Below are 18,869 nucleotides of genomic sequence, written 5' to 3'. Positions count from 1 at the left end.
GGCACATCAACAACCTCAAACTGCAGGCGCTTATCTTGACCACCGCTCACTGCAACCAGGCCCTCAGACACGCCTGGCTCTCCATCTCGATGGACAACATCACCGTCGTATGGTGCCTTCTGAACCAAGGAACAACTCATTCAACTTCGCTCCTTCAACAGACGTTCCGATTGTTTCACCTGGTGGATCATCTGGGGATTCAGTTCCAGGTCCAACACATCCCGGGCTGCCAAAACAGCCTAGCTGATGCTCTATCTCGGCCAGGCAGAGTGGCTGCCACTGAGTGGAAACTTCACCCAGACGCCTTCGCTCTTGTTTGTCGAGACCACGGTCTCCCTAACATAGACCTATTCGCCACCAGCCAGAACTACCAGATCCCGACCTACATATCTCCAGTCCTGGATCCACTGGCTTGGGCCTGGGAAGGACTAAAAGCGTACGCTTTTCGCCACCTGTACTCTTTCCCAAAGTCGTCCAGAAGATCAGATCGACACGGAACCTCGATCTGACTTTGGTTGCCCGCTGGTGGCCAGCGAGGGCTTGGTTTGTCGACCTCAGAGAGCTGTCCAACGCCAACCAACTGCCACTCCCAGATTGGCAGAATCTGCTGATCCACCCTCACAGCAGACAGCCATACCCAGGACCAGACAGGTTATGTCTTCACGTCTGGTCCATTTACAGAGAGCACTGAACGCCAAAGGCTACTCCGCCAGAGCAGCTAGGGCCATCACGATGGCACATCGCCCAACCACCAGGAGCCTCTATGATGACAAGTGGCAATCCTTCAAGGGCTTTTTGCAGGGGCAAGCAACAAGACCCCACATCTGTATCGCCTCAATTCCTGGCCAAGTTCATGCTCCATCTATGTCACAAGCGTAAGCTCAAGGGCAGTACCATCATGACCTACCTTGTGGCGCTCAACTCCGTCCTGGCAGTTCCAAAAGATTGACGCATGACGAAAATCCCAAAACTCCAGGCACTGCTCCGCTCATTCAGGCTGGAAGACCAAAAGGCGAAGTTCTGTCCCCCAGCTTGGGACTTTCAAGCCACTCGAAACGTCCTCATTCTACAATCTGACGAATAAGACGGTCTTCCTACTGGTGCTCGCCACATCAGCCCGTGTCAGTGAGCTACATGCCCTGGACGTCACACGGGTCCGCTTTGAGCCGGGAGCACACGGAGCCGTGCATCTGGGCCTGTGCTAGGACTTCATTGCAAAAAATTGGCTCCCAGGCCAGCCCGATAGATTGTTCCTCATCCCCCCTTTCATCGATTGTGGGCGCGGAAGATGAACTAGGGACCCATGCTACATCTGTAGACAACGACGACACCTCTTCATACTGGTATCTGCGACCTCGCGAGCGGAAGTCAGCTGCAACACTATCACCCTCTGGCTACGAGCCATCATCCTCCAGGCCTACGAGGCTGTGGGATCCAACAACCTGCATGAGATCCGGGTGGTCACCTCCACCATGGCGCTACACAGCAACTGCTCTCTACACGCCATCATGGAGGGATGTTTCTGGCGATCCAACACGGTCTTCGCCAGTCTCTACCTGCAAGACGTCGCATTGGAGGATGTGCAAGGCACGCACAGCTTTGGTCCGTTAGTAGTGGCCCAGCAGGTCACCACTACTACACGTCATTGACCACGCCTCCAAGTCCAGAGCCGGCTTCTCGACCATCCCTGGCGTGAGCCCTGGACTAGAAGGCTCATGCCTCATTTGCATACGGCTCGGTGCTCCAGTCTTGACCTAACCGAGCCGTTTTGTCAGGCTGCTCAGTACAAGGACACAACGCATACCTGACTCTTCCCTTCCATGTAATGGTCATCCAGGCCGACCATGCAGCTGAAGACGGGGTTTCCCATGCATGGAGTGGTCACCTGATGCCGACCACACAGCCGAGGACGGGCTCAGGGAATGGGAGGTTCCCATACATGGAGTGGTCACCCGAAGCTGACCATACAGTCAAGTATTGGCTAGGGAACAGTCTCTGGAAATAAAGATGAAAGTCCACATCTGAAGGTATTCCCTCCTTCGGTTCCGTCCGATAAAGATGCATTAAGGATAACATGCAACTATGGAGACCTCGCTTGTAAAAGCCCTCATTTTGCGTCTCAAAACAGGACTTGACTTCAGAAATCAGTGTTTCATCATCTGTGAAATGTTTTCCCTTCTAAAAGGACTTCATGGTTGGAAAGAGGTAGAAGTCAGATGGTGCAAGGTCAGGAGAGTAAAGAGGATGTGGAAGGATTTCATAGCCACAGAACCGCGCTTCTGTCTGGGCATATGAGAGTTGTGTACTGGAGCATTGTCTTGCAGGAGACGGACACCCTTGGTCAGCATGCCACGCCTCTTAAGCTTGATAGCGTCCCGCAATTTCCGCAGCAGTGAAGCATAATAAGCTCCTGTAATTGTGGTACCCTTTGCCAAGAAATCCATCATCACTAGTCCGTGCTGGTCCCAAAACACCGTGAGCATGACCTTGCCTGCAGAGGGTTGGACACGTGCCTTCTTTGGGGGTGGTGACTCCACATGCTTCCATTGCATCAGCTGAACTTTAGTCTCAGGATCATAGTGATGGACCCATGTTTCATCCTGTGTGATAAGTCTGTCAAAAAAGTTTGCCTGTTTTTTTTGGCACATGTCCAAAAGATTCTTTGAGCAATTGACTCGTTCCTGCTTTTGGAAATGTGTGAGCAACCTGGGACTCCCATCGTGCAGACACCTTATGCATGTTCAAATTGTCATGGATGATTTTTTCCACAGACCCTACACTGATCTTGACATCTTGTGCTAACTGGCGAACAGTTATACGTCAGTCTGCCAAAATGGCGGTCTCCACTTGATGGATAGTGTCCTCATCAATGGCTGAATGGGGGCGACTAGGAATGGCAGCTGTTTCCACAGACGTCCGACCACACTTGAACTGGCGATGCCAGTGCTTAACAACGTCATATGATGGGGCATCTTCCCCATAAGTTGCTTTCATTTCATCGAAAGTTTCTTTTGGTGTGCGACCTTACAAATATAAAAACCTAATCACTGCTCGGTATTCTACTGGCTCCATTGTCACACCCTACTCGATCATAACACCTGTAAAAGTGGTAAGATTAATAGTTCGGTGCTGCAAATTCAGACATAACCCATAGATACATGTATCAATACACATGTGAAATTTCAACCAAATATGAAAACCCAAAGTGGTTTAGGGGAAATCTTTAATGAACACCTCCTGCATTACTGCGTCTAAAGGGACCCACGCATCGCAGATCTACCTCCCCCCGATGCCTTCCGATGTTTGGGACTCCAGAGTAATGTGAGGATCCGTGACGTCACTTCCTTTGGTCACGTGGGAGCTGCGTGATGGGTTGGCCTCTCAGCTAGTTGGAGCAACTTCTTCAAGCAAAGACCCTCACACAGCTTTTTTCTCTGTCAAGAACAAGCAGTAACATGCATTAAGGTGTAATGCAGGATAAGGATACAAATGTTAAAAATATCTCGGATTTACTAGATTTCTACTGTAAATTCTGTGGTAAAACAACTAACTCGCCCTCAAAAATATCTATGAACTCATTTTTCAAAAACTCAAAATGAAATGCCACAAACTGTCATTATAAACCGTTATCATTGGAAAAGACATACAATATGCATAGTGTCCCTGATATCTATTTCTTGTTAGGTGTAAGGATGGTTTGTGTTGTCATTATACCACAGGAACATTTAAACGTGACAATTATTCATTTCAAATTGTATTGCAGGATTCATAGTTTGTATTATTTAATCACTTCTTAACTCTTTGGGCAGTATTTGAGCAAAATTTGATTGAAAATCTTGAAAATAGTTAAAATTAGTGTATTGATTGATTAAGAAAAGTAAAATTCCATGATTTTTCTGTAATTCTGCAGTGAGTTACATTTTCTGCAAATCTTTCCTTGATCTTGGAATCGCAGAGTTTGTTTGGGACTAATTAACCCTTACACAGCTGATCTAGTTTCACTTTGACTCTTCCAGTTCAAGTTTCCATTAACCCTTACACAGCTGATCCAGTTCAACTTTGACTCTTTCAGTGCTCAGCATCGCGCCTGTCGTCTGCTTCCAATGTTGGCTGAACTATGGACTAGCTTGTGGTGTCACTTGTATTTTCTGGCCAGACCCATGATCAAGTGGATCCTGCGGAAAGTGACAGGGAAATGTGAACTGTTAAGAATAACATATGGCGAGAGCGCGGGAGCAGGGAGGACCAAAAGAATAGGTGATGGACGGACGCTTACCTTTGTGATTAGAACATACAGAAAACAGATGATGGACGGACACTTACCTTTGTGATTAGAACATACAGAAAACAGGTGATGGACGGACGCTTACCTTTATGATTAGAACATACAGAAAACAGGTGATGGACGGACACTTACCTTTGTGATTAGAACATAGAGAAAACAGGTGATGGACGGACACTTACCTTTGTGATTAGAACATAGAGAAAACAGGTGATAGACGTACGCTTACCTCTATGATTAGAACATAGAGAAAACAGGTGATGGACGGACCCTTGCCTTTGTGATTAGAAGATACAGAAAACAGGTGATAGACGTACGCTTACCTTTATGATTAGAACATACAGAAAACAGGTGATGGACGGACGCTTACCTTTGTGATTAGAACATACAGAAAACAGGTGATGGACGGACGCTTGCCTTTGTGATTAGAACATACAGAAAACAGGTGATGGACGGACGCTTGCCTTTGTGATTAGAACATACAGAAAACAGGTGATGGAAGGACGCTTACCTTTGTGATTAGAACATACAGAAAACAGGTGATGGAAGGACGCTTGCCTTGTGATTAGAACATACAGAAAACAGGTGATGGAAGGACGCTTACCTTTATGATTAGAACATACAGAAAACAGGTGATGGACGGACACTTACCTTTGTGATTAGAACATACAGAAAACAGGTGATGGAAGGACGCTTACCCTTATGATTAGAACATACAGAAAACAGGTGATGGACGGACGTTTACCTTTGTGATTAGAACATACAGAAAACAGGTGATGGACAGACACTTACCTTTGTGATTAGAACATACAGAAAACAGGTGATGGACGGACGCTTGCCTTTGTGATTAGAACATACAGAAAACAGGTGATGGACGGACGCTTGCCTTTGTGATTAGAACATACAGAAAACAGGTGATAGACGTACGCTTGCCTTTGTGATTAGAACATACAGAAAACAGGTGATGGAAGGACGCTTACCTTTATGATTAGAACATACAGAAAGGCACATGCAGAAACCCTGAATCAATTATTATAGAATTGAATGTTGTCATTTGATGGATATGTTTAATGACATATAGTCATTATGTGAGAAAACCTTTATTTTCTGATCTGTGTTCTAATGATGCCTCCATTCTATGACATACTGTTTATGGCACACCGTGGCTGTCTGACAGTGATTTTATTTGTTACAGAAAAGTCACTCAAGCAATCCCATCAGCCAGCACTGAAACAAATCCTGAGTGATGGCAGCCTGGACATCACTGAAGCCGTGAAGGAGGTGCTTAGACTGAAGTCCATTGTACCCGAGGTACATCCCAAGTAAGTCTGATATACCTTTGGTACACCCAGATTAAATGTATGGACTGTGGGCTGTGTGTGTCTTCAGGTACAGTAGTGATGTATTGACAATGGGCTGTGTGTGTCTTCATGTACAGTAGTGAAGTATTGACAATGGGCTGTGTGTGTCTTTAGGTACAGTAGTGAAGTATTGACAATGGGCTGTGTGTGTCTTCAGGTACAGTAGTGAAGTATTGACAATGGGCTGTGTGTGTCTTCAGGTACATTAGTGAAGTATGGACAATGGGCTGTGTGTGTCTTCAGGTACATTAGTGAAGTATGGACAATGGGCTGTGCGGTCTTCAGGTACAGTAGTGAAGTATGGACAATGGGCTGTGTGTGTCTTCAGGTACAGTAGTGAAGTATTGACAATGGGCTGTGTGTGTCTTCATGTACAGTAGTGAAGTATTGACAATGGGCTGTGTGTGTCTTCAGGTACAGTAGTGAAGTATGGACAATGGGCTGTGTGTGTCTTCATGTACAGTAGTGAAGTATTGACAATGGGCTGTGTGTGTCTTCATGTACAGTAGTGAAGTATTGACAATGGGCTGTGTGTGTCTTCAGGTACAGTAGTGAAGTATGGACAATGGGCTGTGTGTGTCTTCAGGTACAGTAGTGAAGTATTGACAATGGGCTGTGTGTGTCTTCAGGTACAGTAGTGAAGTATGGACAATGGGCTGTGTGTGTCTTCAGGTACAGTAGTGAAGTATTGACAATGGGCTGTGTGTGTCTTCAGGTACAGTAGTGAAGTATGGACAATGGGCTGTGTGTGTCTTCAGGTACAGTAGTGAAGTATTGACAATGGGCTGTGTGTGTCTTCAGGTACAGTAGTGAAGTATTGACAATGGGCTGTGTGTGTCTTCAGGTACAGTAGTGAAGTATTGACAATGGGATGTCTTCAGGTACAGTAGTGATGTATTGACAATGGGCTGTCTTCATGTACACTAGTGAAGTATTGACAATGAGCTGTGTGTGTCTTCATGTACAGTAGTGAAATATTGACAATGGGCTGTGTGTGTCTTCAGGTACAGTAGTGAAGTATTGACAATGGGCTGTGTGTGTCTTCAGGTACAGTAGTGAAGTATTGACAATGAGCTGTGTGTGTCTTCAGGTACAGTATTGAAGTATGGACAATGGGCTGTGTGTGTCTTCAGGTACACTAGTGAAGTATTGACAATGGGCTGTGTGTGTCTTCAGGTACAGAAGTGAAGTATGGACAATGGGCTGTGTGTGTCTTCAGGTACAGTAGTGAAGTATTGACAATGGGCTGTGTGTGTCTTCAGGTACAGTAGTGAAGTATGGACAATGGGCTGTGTGTGTCTTCAGGTACAGTAGTGAAGTATGGACAATGGGCTGTGTGTGTCTTCAGGTACAGTAGTGAAGTATTGACAATGGGCTGTGTGTGTCTTCAGGTACAGTAGTGAAGTATTGACAATGGGATGTCTTCAGGTACAGTAGTGATGTATTGACAATGGGCTGTCTTCATGTACACTAGTGAAGTATTGACAATGAGCTGTGTGTGTCTTCATGTACAGTAGTGAAATATTGACAATGGGCTGTGTGTGTCTTCAGGTACAGTAGTGAAGTATGGACAATGGGCTGTGTGTGTCTTCAGGTACAGTAGTGAAGTATTGACAATGAGCTGTGTGTGTCTTCAGGTACAGTATTGAAGTATGGACAATGGGCTGTGTGTGTCTTCAGGTACACAAGTGAAGTATTGACAATGGGCTGTGTGTGTCTTCAGGTACAGTAGTGAAGTATGGACAATGGGCTGTGTGTGTCTTCAGGTACACAAGTGAAGTATTGACAATGGGCTGTGTGTGTCTTCAGGTACAGTAGTGAAGTATTGACAATGGGCTGTGTGTGTCTTCAGGTACAGTATTGAAGTATGGACAATGGGCTGTGTGTGTCTTCAGGTACAGTAGTGAAGTATGGACAATGGGCTGTGTGTGTCTTCAGGTACAGTAGTGAAGTATTGACAATGAGCTGTGTGTGTCTTCAGGTACAGTAGTGAAGTATTGACAATGGGCTGTGTGTGTCTTCATGTACAGTAGTGAAGTATTGACAATGGGCTGTGTGTGTCTTCAGGTACAGTAGTGAAGTATGGACAATGGGCTGTGTGTGTCTTCAGGTACAGTAGTGAAGTATTGACAATGGGCTGTGTGTGTCTTCAGGTACACAAGTGAAGTATTGACAATGGGCTGTGTGTGTCTTCAGGTACAGTAGTGAAGTATGGAAAATGGGCTGTGTGTGTCTTCAGGTACAGTAGTGAAGTATTGACAATGAGCTGTGTGTGTCTTCAGGTACAGTAGTGAAGTATTGACAATGGGCTGTGCGGTCTTCAGGTACAGTAGTGAAGTATTGACAATGGGCTGTGTGTGTCTTCAGGTACAGTAGTGAAGTATTGACAATGGGCTGTGTGTGTCTTCAGGTACAGTAGTGAAGTATTGACAATGAGCTGTGTGTGTCTTCAGGTACAGTAGTGAAGTATTGACAATGGGCTGTGTGTGTCTTCAGGTACAGTAGTGAAGTATTGACAATGGGCTGTGTGTGTCTTCAGGTACAGTAGTGAAGTATGGACAATGGGCTGTGTGTGTCTTCATGTACAGTAGTGAAGTATTGACAATGGGCTGTGTGTGTCTTCAGGTACAGCAGTGAAGTATTGACAATGGGCTGTGTGTGTCTTCAGGTACAGTAGTGAAGTATTGACAATGAGCTGTCTTCATGTACAGTAGTGAAGTATTGACAATGGGCTGTGTGTGTCTTCAGGTACAGTAGTGAAGTATGGACAATGGGCTGTGTGTGTCTTCAGGTACAGTAGTGAAGTATTGACAATGGGCTGTGTGTGTCTTCAGGTACAGTAGTGAAGTATGGACAATGGGCTGTGTGTGTCTTCAGGTACAGTAGTGAAGTATGGACAATGAGCTGTCTTCATGTACAGTAGTGAAGTATTGACAATGGGCTGTGTGTGTCTTCAGGTACAGTAGTGAAGTATGGACAATGGGCTGTGTGTGTCTTCAGGTACAGTAGTGAAGTATTGACAATGGGCTGTGTGTGTCTTCAGGTACACAAGTGAAGTATTGACAATGGGCTGTGTGTGTCTTCAGGTACAGTAGTGAAGTATGGAAAATGGGCTGTGTGTGTCTTCAGGTACAGTAGTGAAGTATTGACAATGAGCTGTGTGTGTCTTCAGGTACAGTAGTGAAGTATTGACAATGGGCTGTGCGGTCTTCAGGTACAGTAGTGAAGTATTGACAATGGGCTGTGTGTGTCTTCATGTACAGTAGTGAAGTATTGACAATGGGCTGTGTGTGTCTTCAGGTACAGTAGTGAAGTATTGACAATGAGCTGTGTGTGTCTTCAGGTACAGTAGTGAAGTATTGACAATGGGCTGTGTGTGTCTTCAGGTACAGTAGTGAAGTATTGACAATGGGCTGTGTGTGTCTTCAGGTACAGTAGTGAAGTATGGACAATGGGCTGTGTGTGTCTTCATGTACAGTAGTGAAGTATTGACAATGGGCTGTGTGTGTCTTCAGGTACAGTAGTGAAGTATTGACAATGGGCTGTGTGTGTCTTCAGGTACAGTAGTGAAGTATTGACAATGAGCTGTCTTCATGTACAGTAGTGAAGTATTGACAATGGGCTGTGTGTGTCTTCAGGTACAGTAGTGAAGTATGGACAATGGGCTGTGTGTGTCTTCAGGTACAGTAGTGAAGTATGGACAATGAGCTGTGTGTGTCTTCAGGTACAGTAGTGAAGTATTGACAATGGGCTGTGTGTGTCTTCATGTACAGTAGTGAAGTATTGACAATGGGCTGTGTGTGTCTTCAGGTACAGTAGTGAAGTATTGACAATGGGCTGTGTGTGTCTTCAGGTACAGTAGTGAAGTATTGACAATGAGCTGTCTTCATGTACAGTAGTGAAGTATTGACAATGGGCTGTGTGTGTCTTCAGGTACAGTAGTGAAGTATAGACAATGGGCTGTGTGTGTCTTCAGGTACAGTAGTGAAGTATGGACAATGAGCTGTGTGTGTCTTCAGGTACAGTAGTGAAGTATTGACAATGAGCTGTCTTCATGTACACTAGTGAAGTATTGACAATGGGCTGTGTGTGTCTTCAGGTACAGTAGTGAAGTATTGACAATGGGCTGTGTGTGTCTTCAGGTACAGTAGTGAAGTATGGACAATGGGCTGTGTGTGTCTTCAGGTACAGTAGTGAAGTATTGACAATGGGCTGTGTGTGTCTTCAGGTACAGTAGTGAAGTATTGACAATGGGCTGTGTGTGTCTTCAGGTACAGTAGTGAAGTATGGACAATGGGCTGTGTGTGTCTTCAGGTACAGTAGTGAAGTATTGACAATGGGCTGTGTGTGTCTTCAGGTACAGTAGTGAAGTATTGACAATGGGCTGTGTGTGTCTTCAGGTACAGTAGTGAAGTATTGACAATGAGCTGTGTGTGTCTTCAGGTACACAAGTGAAGTATTGACAATGGGCTGTGTGTGTCTTCAGGTACAGTAGTGAAGTATTGACAATGGGCTGTGTGTGTCTTCAGGTACACAAGTGAAGTATTGACAATGGGCTGTGTGTGTCTTCAGGTACAGTAGTGAAGTATTGACAATGGGCTGTGTGTGTCTTCAGGTACAGTAGTGAAGTATTGACAATGGGCTGTGTGTGTCTTCAGGTACAGTATTGAAGTATGGAGAATGGGCTGTGTGTGTCTTCAGTAACAGTAGTGAAGTATGGACAATGGGCTGTGTGTGTCTTCAGGTACAGTAGTGAAGTATTGACAATGGGCTGTGTGTGTCTTCAGGTACAGTAGTGAAGTATTGACAATGGGCTGTGTGTGTCTTCAGGTACAGTAGTGAAGTATTGACAATGAGCTGTGTGTGTCTTCAGGTACACAAGTGAAGTATTGACAATGGGCTGTGTGTGTCTTCATGTACAGTAGTGAAGTATTGACAATGGGCTGTGTGTGTCTTCAGGTACAGTAGTGAAGTATTGACAATGGGATGTCTTCAGGTACAGTAGTGATGTATTGACAATGGGCTGTCTTCATGTACACTAGTGAAGTATTGACAATGGGCTGAGTGTGTCTTCAGGTATAGAAGTGAAGTATTGACAATGGGCTGTCGTCATGTACAGTGTTGAAGTTCCTGAGTGAGCACCATGGATTGAGACCAGACATTTAGATTGCCTCTCAAGACCAGCTTCTGTACCTAGGGTTAAGTTTTAATTCTGTCTGACCATCACAAGAGGAGACTGGATAAGCAATGGGGAGGGCCACCATGTTTGTTTGTTTGTTTGTTGTTTAACGCCGCACTCAGCTATATTCCAGCTATATGACGGCGGTCTGTAAATAATTGAGTCTGGACCAGACAATCCAGTGATTGACATCATGAGCATCGATCCACGCAATTGGGATACGATGATATGCATCAACCAAGTCAGCGAGCATGACCACCCGATCCCGTTAGTCTTACACACATTTTTGTTTAAATGTGTATTGTTTATTAAAGGACTGCCACAGAAATGGGACAAAAAGTGTAGATAAAGCTCAAAGAGTTATCCCCCTTGAAGCTGTCAGATGATTTTACTGGTCATCGTACAACAGACACAAGGAGAACATGTAACCCCTAACCCTAACCCTAACCCCTAGCAAGTTGCATAGTGTGTCTATGTACAGCTTGTCTGTGTGTGTTTCAGCTTCCAGCGATGTTTCAGCGTGTGTGTGTGTCAGATCTGTGGCTACAGGAGGCTGCTGCAGCAGGTCGAGCATCACAGGAAGACCAAGTACAGCACCACAGACAAACAGCACGAAGACAAACTCATGCTGGTAACTGACTCACTGATTGTGTGTGTGTGCAATTACCTGACCAGATTGTAACCATGTGATAAATGATGATCTTTATCAATAGCAAAACAGATATTTTAGGTAAAGGACACGTTGTAATTTTTGCAACATGCAACTATCTTTGTTCAGTAATCATCACATTATTTAAGTCTATAGCAACCTAAGTTGGTCATTAGAGGTGACTTTGTTGACTGTGTTGTCAGGCTTGGTGACTGTGTGGTCAGGCTTGGTGACTGTGTGGTCAGGCTTGGTGACTTGTGTGGTCAGGCTTGGTGACTGTGTGGTCAGGCTTGGTGACTGTGTGGTCAGGCTTGGTAACTGTGTGGTCAGGCTGGGTGACTTGTGTGGTCAGGCTTGGTGACTGTGTGGTCAGGCTTGGTGACTTGTGTGGTCAGGCTTGGTGACTGTGTGGTCAGGCTTGGTGACTGTGTGGTCAGGCTTGGTGACTTGTGTGGTCAGGCTTGGTGACTGTGTGGTCAGGCTTGGTGACTTGTGTGGTCAGGCTTGGTGACTTGTGTGGTCAGGCTTGGTGACTGTGTGGTCAGGCTTGGTGACTGTGTGGTCAGGCTTGGTGACTGTGTGGTCAGGCTTGGTGACTGTGTGGTCAGGCTTGGTGACTGTGTGGTCAGGCTTGGTGACTTGTGTGGTCAGGCTTGGTGACTTGTGTGGTCAGGCTTGGTGACTGTGTGGTCAGGCTTGGTGACTGTGTGGTCAGGCTTGGTGACTTGTGTGGTCAGGCTTGGTGACTGTGTGGTCAGGCTTGGTGACTTGTGTGGTCAGGCTTGGTGACTTGTGTGGTCAGGCTTGGTGACTGTGTGGTCAGGCTTGGTGACTTGTGTGGTCAGGCTTGGTGACTGTGTGGTCAGGCTTGATGACTTGTGTGGTCAGGCTTGGTGACTGTGTGGTCAGGCTTGGTGACTGTGTGGTCAGGCTTGGTGACTTGTGTAGTCAGGCTTGGTGACTGTGTGGTCAGGCTTGGTGACTGTGTGGTCAGGCTTGGTGGTTTGTGCAGTCAGGCTTGGTGAGGTCAGGCTTGGTGACTGTGTGGTCAGGCTTGGTGAGGTCAGGCTTGGTGACTGTGTGGTCAGGCTTGGTGAGGTCAGGCTTGGTGACTTGTGTGGTCAGGCTTGGTGAGGTCAGGCTTGGTGACTGTGTGGTCAGGCTTGGTGACTGTGTGGTCAGGCTTGGTGACTGTGTGGTCAGACTTGGTGACTGTGTGGTCAGGCTTGGTGACTGTGTGGTCAGGCTTGATGACTGTGTGGTCAGGCTTGGTGACTGTGTGGTCAGGCTTGGTGACTGTGTGGTCAGGCTTGGTGACTGTGTGGTCAGGCTTGGTGACTGTGTGGTCAGGCTTGGTGACTTGTGTGGTCAGGCTTGGTGACTGTGTGGTCAGGCTTGGTGACTGTGTGGTCAGGCTTGGTGACTGTGTGGTCAGGCTTGGTGACTTGTGTGGTCAGGCTTGGTGAGGTCAGGCTTGGTGACTGTGTGGTCAGGCTTGGTGACTGTGTGGTCAGGCTTGGTGACTGTGTGGTCAGACTTGGTGACTGTGTCGTCAGGCTTGGTGACTGTGTGGTCAGGCTTGATGACTGTGTGGTCAGGCTTGGTGACTGTGTGGTCAGGCTTGGTGACTGTGTGGTCAGGCTTGATGACTGTGTGGTCAGGCTGGGTGACTGTGAGGTCAGGTTTGGTGATTTGGTGAATGTGGATCATGCTCATGGAGTTTCTGGTCAAGATTTGAATATTTTCAGGTTGCCATCATAGAGCTGAAATATTGAGTGTGTCAAATGTTGAATGAGTTACGTCTTCTCCCGACAGCTGTGGACGTCGCTAATGCCGACCACCAAGCTTGAGTCCCGGGTCAGCAAACAGTGGACTGATATCGGCTTCCAGGGGGAGGATCCTGCCACGGACTTCAGGGGGATGGGCCTGCTTGGTCTGGACCAGCTTCTGTGAGTAAGATGCAGTCAAGTCCATCAGCACTGGATAAAGAATGCTGTGTGACACATTGGAGTGTGTTCTTTGGAAAATGTTGTTGAATGTGAAATCTACTTTACTTTTCACTAGATATCTGTTCTTGAGGTATTGCACCATGATGTTTTTAGTTGATTTTATTCAATTTTATGAGCTGAATTGTCTGCATTCTGCTGATCAAGTTGGTTCAGTTGTTGTGGCAGCTGAGCATGTGATGTCATCCAGCGTATTGTGACAACGAAGGCCCTAATCACCCAAGACTGTCATTGCTGTGAAGTTTGGCTGTAACTACTGATCCTTCTCAACTCTGAAGTGATACCATTAGTGTTTATAACTTTGTTATTAAGGTAGCTAAGAGGCATAGGAATATCTGCATTGGGCATGTTGTCACCCCTTTCTAGATCTCTACCTACTTGTTGATATGCCTCATCATGTACTTTACTTTCAGGTATTTCATCAAGGAATATCCTGACATTGCACAAAGTCTTCTCTCCCAGTCTCACCATCCACAATATGGGTAGGTTGTCTCCCCTCTCTGTTCCACCATCTACAGTATAGGTAAGTTGTCTCCCCTCTCAGTCTCTCCAAACACAGCCGGAAAACTAGAGGCCCATTTCACAAAGCAGTCTTACTTCTTGGGACTGTTGATACTCTCATACTGTATGCAAGACATGACCTCTACGACTGCCTTTTGGAATGGTGCCCACGGGCTGCACACCATGACTGGAGAGAAGAAGAATGTTTAATCAGCTTGTCGCAACCAATCAGATACTGACTGTGGGGTTATAATGAGAAGCACTGGGTGTGGTTCTTTGCACACCTGGTCAGTAGTTAAAAGGTTTGACATGCATCACTTCTGGCTTTCATAATGCAGAATGAAAGCCAACCCTCTCCATATGTTGCTTGTAGGCATTTCTTCATGTGTTGCCTCTAGTGATTAACATTGGTGTTTTGTGTTTCAGCTTCTCCTTTGCAATACTCGGCATCAACTTCACGGGGATGTGTTACGACCTGCTCAAATCTCGCAAACTGAGGACACATTTCTACAACCTGACTGAGGAGGCTGCCACTATGAAACAGTTCAATGAAATCTACTGTAAGTCAGCATTTGGGGAGGAAGGGAGGGAACTATTAGCAAATTTAAAGGGGGACCATGCTCCCCAGTCTGTATGGAGTTTATCATTAACCACATAACACTCACTCACTCACTCACTCACTCACTCACTCAAATCACCCACCCACCCACCCACCCACCCACCCACCCACTCACTCACTCACTCACTCACTCACTCACTCACTCACTCAAATCACCCACCCACCCACCCACCCACCCACCCACTCACTCACTCACTCACTCACTCCTGAATATTTATCTTCAAATTGCTTATGTTAAGAAGATAGATATACATAGACTCCATCCTCCACAGGTTGCCTGTTTCACGACTTCATCCAGTTCTGGTTCAAGGAGAAGCCGAGGGACATCATGGAGTTCGGTCGACTTCGCGACATGTTCCAGAAGCTGTTGGTCCGACAACTGAGAGACAAACATTTTGTGTTGAGGGCCACATTTCAGTCCCCTGGGGAGGAGGCGTCATGATGTTGCCTGGGGAGGAGGCGTCATGATGTCCCCTGGGGAGGAGGCGTCATGATGTTGCCTGGGGAGGAGGCGTCATGATGTTGCCTGGGGAGGAGGCGTCATGATGTCGCCTGGGGAGGAGGCGTCATGATGTCGCCTGGGGAGGAGGCGTCATGATGTCGCCTGGGGAGGAGGCGTCATGATGTCGCCTGGGGAGGAGGCGTCATGATGTTGCCTGGGGAGGAGGCGTCATGATGTTGCCTGTTGGAACATTAGGAACATAACATTTTCATATTTCCATATTTCCAGCATATTTTTACTTGAATTAAACTTTTGATAAGAATATATTTAAGTAGATTTGGTATTACATGTTTTGTCTATAGGAATCGTCTTTTGTTTATGAACTGAGACACATGACACCGTGACATTATTGTGAGGAAGATTCACTTTGTAGAAGTCAATAGATGTCGAAACAAATATGTGATGGAGACAAAGGAGACAATACCTGCATGATTTCTGCACTTATGATCGTCATATGTTCAATGGCATGAGAGCCATCACAAAGCTGGAATATTTTGAGTGCAGTGTTAAACAACAAGCTGGCAAACAATGGCTTAATTCAGATGTTTCGATTTTGTGAGTCATTTTTATCTTTGCATGTCAAAGCAAATGTCTCAAATAGCCACTGTGCACAATGAAACATCATGTGATCTGTGACATGACAGACTTGTGGACAAGTTTAACTGCGCCAGTCAGGCCACAACAAATTAAATATTATCATATGGCCACGTTGTTCATAGTTTGTCATCAGGTTCTATTTTCTTGGTGCTTTAATGTTTCCATATAATTTCTAGAATATATTTTGTCAGAATAATTAGGGTTGCAGGAATGGTGTCCTGTTTCCCTGAGTAAAGGGAGTAAAGTGAGTAAAGGGAGTAAAGTGAGTAAAGGGAGATGAGATGTATGTGCAGTATGATCATAATGGTTTGCTACTGTGAGCTGTACGATGTACCATGTTGCCATAGTGAGAATATTTATGTGCAATATGATCATAATGGTTTGCTACTGTGAGCTGTACCATGTACCATGTTGCCATATTGAGAATATTTATGTGCAATATGATCATAATGGTTTGCTACTGTGAGCTGTACGATGTACCATGTTGCCATATTGAGAATATTTATGTGCAATATGATCATAATGGTTTGCTACTGTGAGCTGTACGATGTACCATGTTGCCATAGTGAGAATATTTATGTGCAATATGATCATAATGGTTTGCTACTGTGAGCTGTACGATGTACCATGTTGCCATAGTGAGAATATTTATGTGCAATATGATCATAATGGTTTGCTACTGTGAGCTGTACGATGTACCATGTTGCCATAGTGAGAATATTTATGTGCAATATGATCATAATGGTTTGCTACTGTGAGCTGTACCATGTACCATGTTGCCATAGTGAGAATATTTATGTGCAATATGATCATAATGGTTTGCTACTGTGAGCTGTACGATGTACCATGTTGCCATATTGAGAATATTTATGTGCAATATGATCATAATGGTTTGCTACTGTGAGCTGTACGATGTACCATGTTGCCATATTGAGAATATTTATGTGCAATATGATCATAATGGTTTGCTACTGTGAGCTGTACGATGTACCATGTTGCCATAGTGAGAATATTTATGTGCAATATGATCATAATGGTTTGCTACTGTGAGCTGTACGATGTACCATGTTGCCATAGTGAGAATATTTATGTGCAATATGATCATAATGGTTTGCTACTGTGAGCTGTACGATGTACCATGTTGCCATAGTGAGAATATTTATGTGCAATATGATCATAATGGTTTGCTACTGTGAGCTGTACCATGTACCATGTTGCCATAGTGAGAATATTTATGTGCAATATGATCATAATGGTTTGCTACTGTGAGCTGTACGATGTACCATGTTGCCATAGTGAGAATATTTATGTGCAATATGATCATAATGGTTTGCTACTGTGAGCTGTACGATGTACCATGTTGCCATAGTGAGAATATTTATGTGCAATATGATCATAATGGTTTGCTACTGTGAGCTGTACCATGTACCATGTTGCCATAGTGAGAATATTTATGTGCAATATGATCATAATGGTTTGCTACTGTGAGCTGTACCATGTACCATGTTGCCATAGTGAGAATATTTATGTGCAATATGATCATAATGGTTTGCTACTGTGAGCTGTACGATGTACCATGTTGCCATAGTGAGAATATTTATGTGCAATATGATCATAATGGTTTGCTACTGTGAGCTGTACGATGTACCATGTTGCCATAGTGAGAATATATATGTGCAATATGATCATAATGGTTTGCTACTGTGAGCTGTACGATGTACCATGTTGCCATAGTGAGAATATTTATAGAAGTGAATTTACCAGTAAGTTGGGAAAGTGATCAGTGATCTCACCATCTTCCCGAGGGAAGAGAGTTGACTGACTTTAAAAGTCCAGTTTCCACCCTTGCCGAACTAGGCTGGAATTCCTGGGCTTGATCATAGTGTCACCAGTGGCTATTACGAGTTATGTTCCTTCTAGGCCGTCATATAGCTGGAATATTGCTGAGTGCGGCGTTAAACAACAAATAAACAAACAAACAAATCTATGCCTCTCCTATGGACCATTTAGATTCCACCTTTCGTATCACTTGCATTTGCTTCAAACAAAATGTCGGTGCACAGTCAAGATGATTTAATCTATGTTGTGATAAAATGGGTCTTACATCGCGAAGTGCATCAAAAAACATGAAAAGATTTGGAAAATATCTGTTGACAACGAGTTGGCGGTGCACAAACTTTGCAAATCCTGCAGTCGAGCGAAATCTGCGTGACAGTTCACCAAGCGGATTTTTGATTTCGTTGCGAGATTTTGATTGGACTATGCATAGACTCGTTAGTCCAGCCAAAATGTATCTCCATAATACCAGCCTAGTTAGGCAAGGGTGGAAACTGGACTTTTATAGTCAGTTTACTCTCTTGCCTCGGGAAGATGGTATCTCACATTCTGGAGTATACGCTGTGTGTCCTTCTTGCATCTCCAAGGTTAAAAGAATTGATTATTTGAGCTGTTATAGGAGGGGATATATCTTCAGAACACAATGTGCTGAAAGAAATGTGGAAGTTGTTACTATTATTTTAATATTGTAGTTGTCAGAATAGTAATGTTAGATGATTTTAGGAGAGACAAACTCAGAAAGTGCTTCAACCTTGTAATGTCACCTTATGAATGTTGTCAGCTTGGAAGGGGATATAATCTATGTGAACATCATCACATATCTGTCTACAAAGGGGAGATAATCCCTGTGAATTTCTTCATATGACCCTGTCTAGAAGGGGAGATAATCCATGTGAATATCGTGATGTAAGTTTAGCCTGCACTCCACCATCCTATACCAGTGCACTATAAAATGGTCATCAGCATGTTCATTGCCATCTGATGAAACTCATATCAGCTATATGGCTGTTATAATGCCGATGTGACGTTAAATGTTAACTCACTCATTCAAAGATCAGCATTTAGTGGTGGGAACATCATGGTGAAGGGAGGCATCACTTCCCATCACAGGACTCTAGTGGTCATTGATGGCAATGTGATGGAACATGACAGGAACATGACAGGAACATGACAAAGTAATTTGTCCTTCAAACCCGTGAATGTCACATCACTGTACAGCAGGACAGTGCTCACCTCACGCTGTTCGTGTAGTCGCAAACTGCATTGGACAACAGAACATCGCCACACTCCCTAGGTCTGGTGTTTCGCGAGATCTGTCTGCCATCAAACTTGGGATG

At 44.9% G+C, this 18,869-nt stretch overlaps 1 protein-coding gene across 3 annotated transcripts in view; it reads left to right on the top strand.

The window, feature by feature from the left end:
- LOC124125244 (ELMO domain-containing protein 2-like) overlaps positions 1-16,876 on the top strand; it is a 29,484-nt gene extending 12,608 nt beyond the window's left edge. For all 3 annotated transcript variants that reach the window (XM_046488513.2, XM_046488514.2, XM_046488515.2), the window contains exons 2-8: positions 4,073-4,257; positions 5,478-5,604; positions 11,324-11,453; positions 13,287-13,420; positions 13,891-13,959; positions 14,405-14,538; positions 14,870-16,876. In XM_046488513.2, coding sequence (XP_046344469.1) covers positions 4,104-4,257; positions 5,478-5,604; positions 11,324-11,453; positions 13,287-13,420; positions 13,891-13,959; positions 14,405-14,538; positions 14,870-15,039 — 918 coding nt within the window. In that variant the 5' untranslated portion in view covers positions 4,073-4,103 and the 3' untranslated portion in view covers positions 15,040-16,876. The remainder of the gene's footprint in view (positions 1-4,072; positions 4,258-5,477; positions 5,605-11,323; positions 11,454-13,286; positions 13,421-13,890; positions 13,960-14,404; positions 14,539-14,869) is intronic.
- Positions 16,877-18,869: the final 1,993 nt, after the last annotated feature.

This window comes from Haliotis rufescens, unplaced genomic scaffold, assembly GCF_023055435.1.
Source record: "Haliotis rufescens isolate VD_foot unplaced genomic scaffold, xgHalRufe1.0.p SCAF_35, whole genome shotgun sequence".
In the NCBI taxonomy this organism is placed as follows: domain Eukaryota; kingdom Metazoa; phylum Mollusca; class Gastropoda; order Lepetellida; family Haliotidae; genus Haliotis; species Haliotis rufescens.
This window is presented reverse-complemented; position numbering and strand designations above follow the sequence as displayed.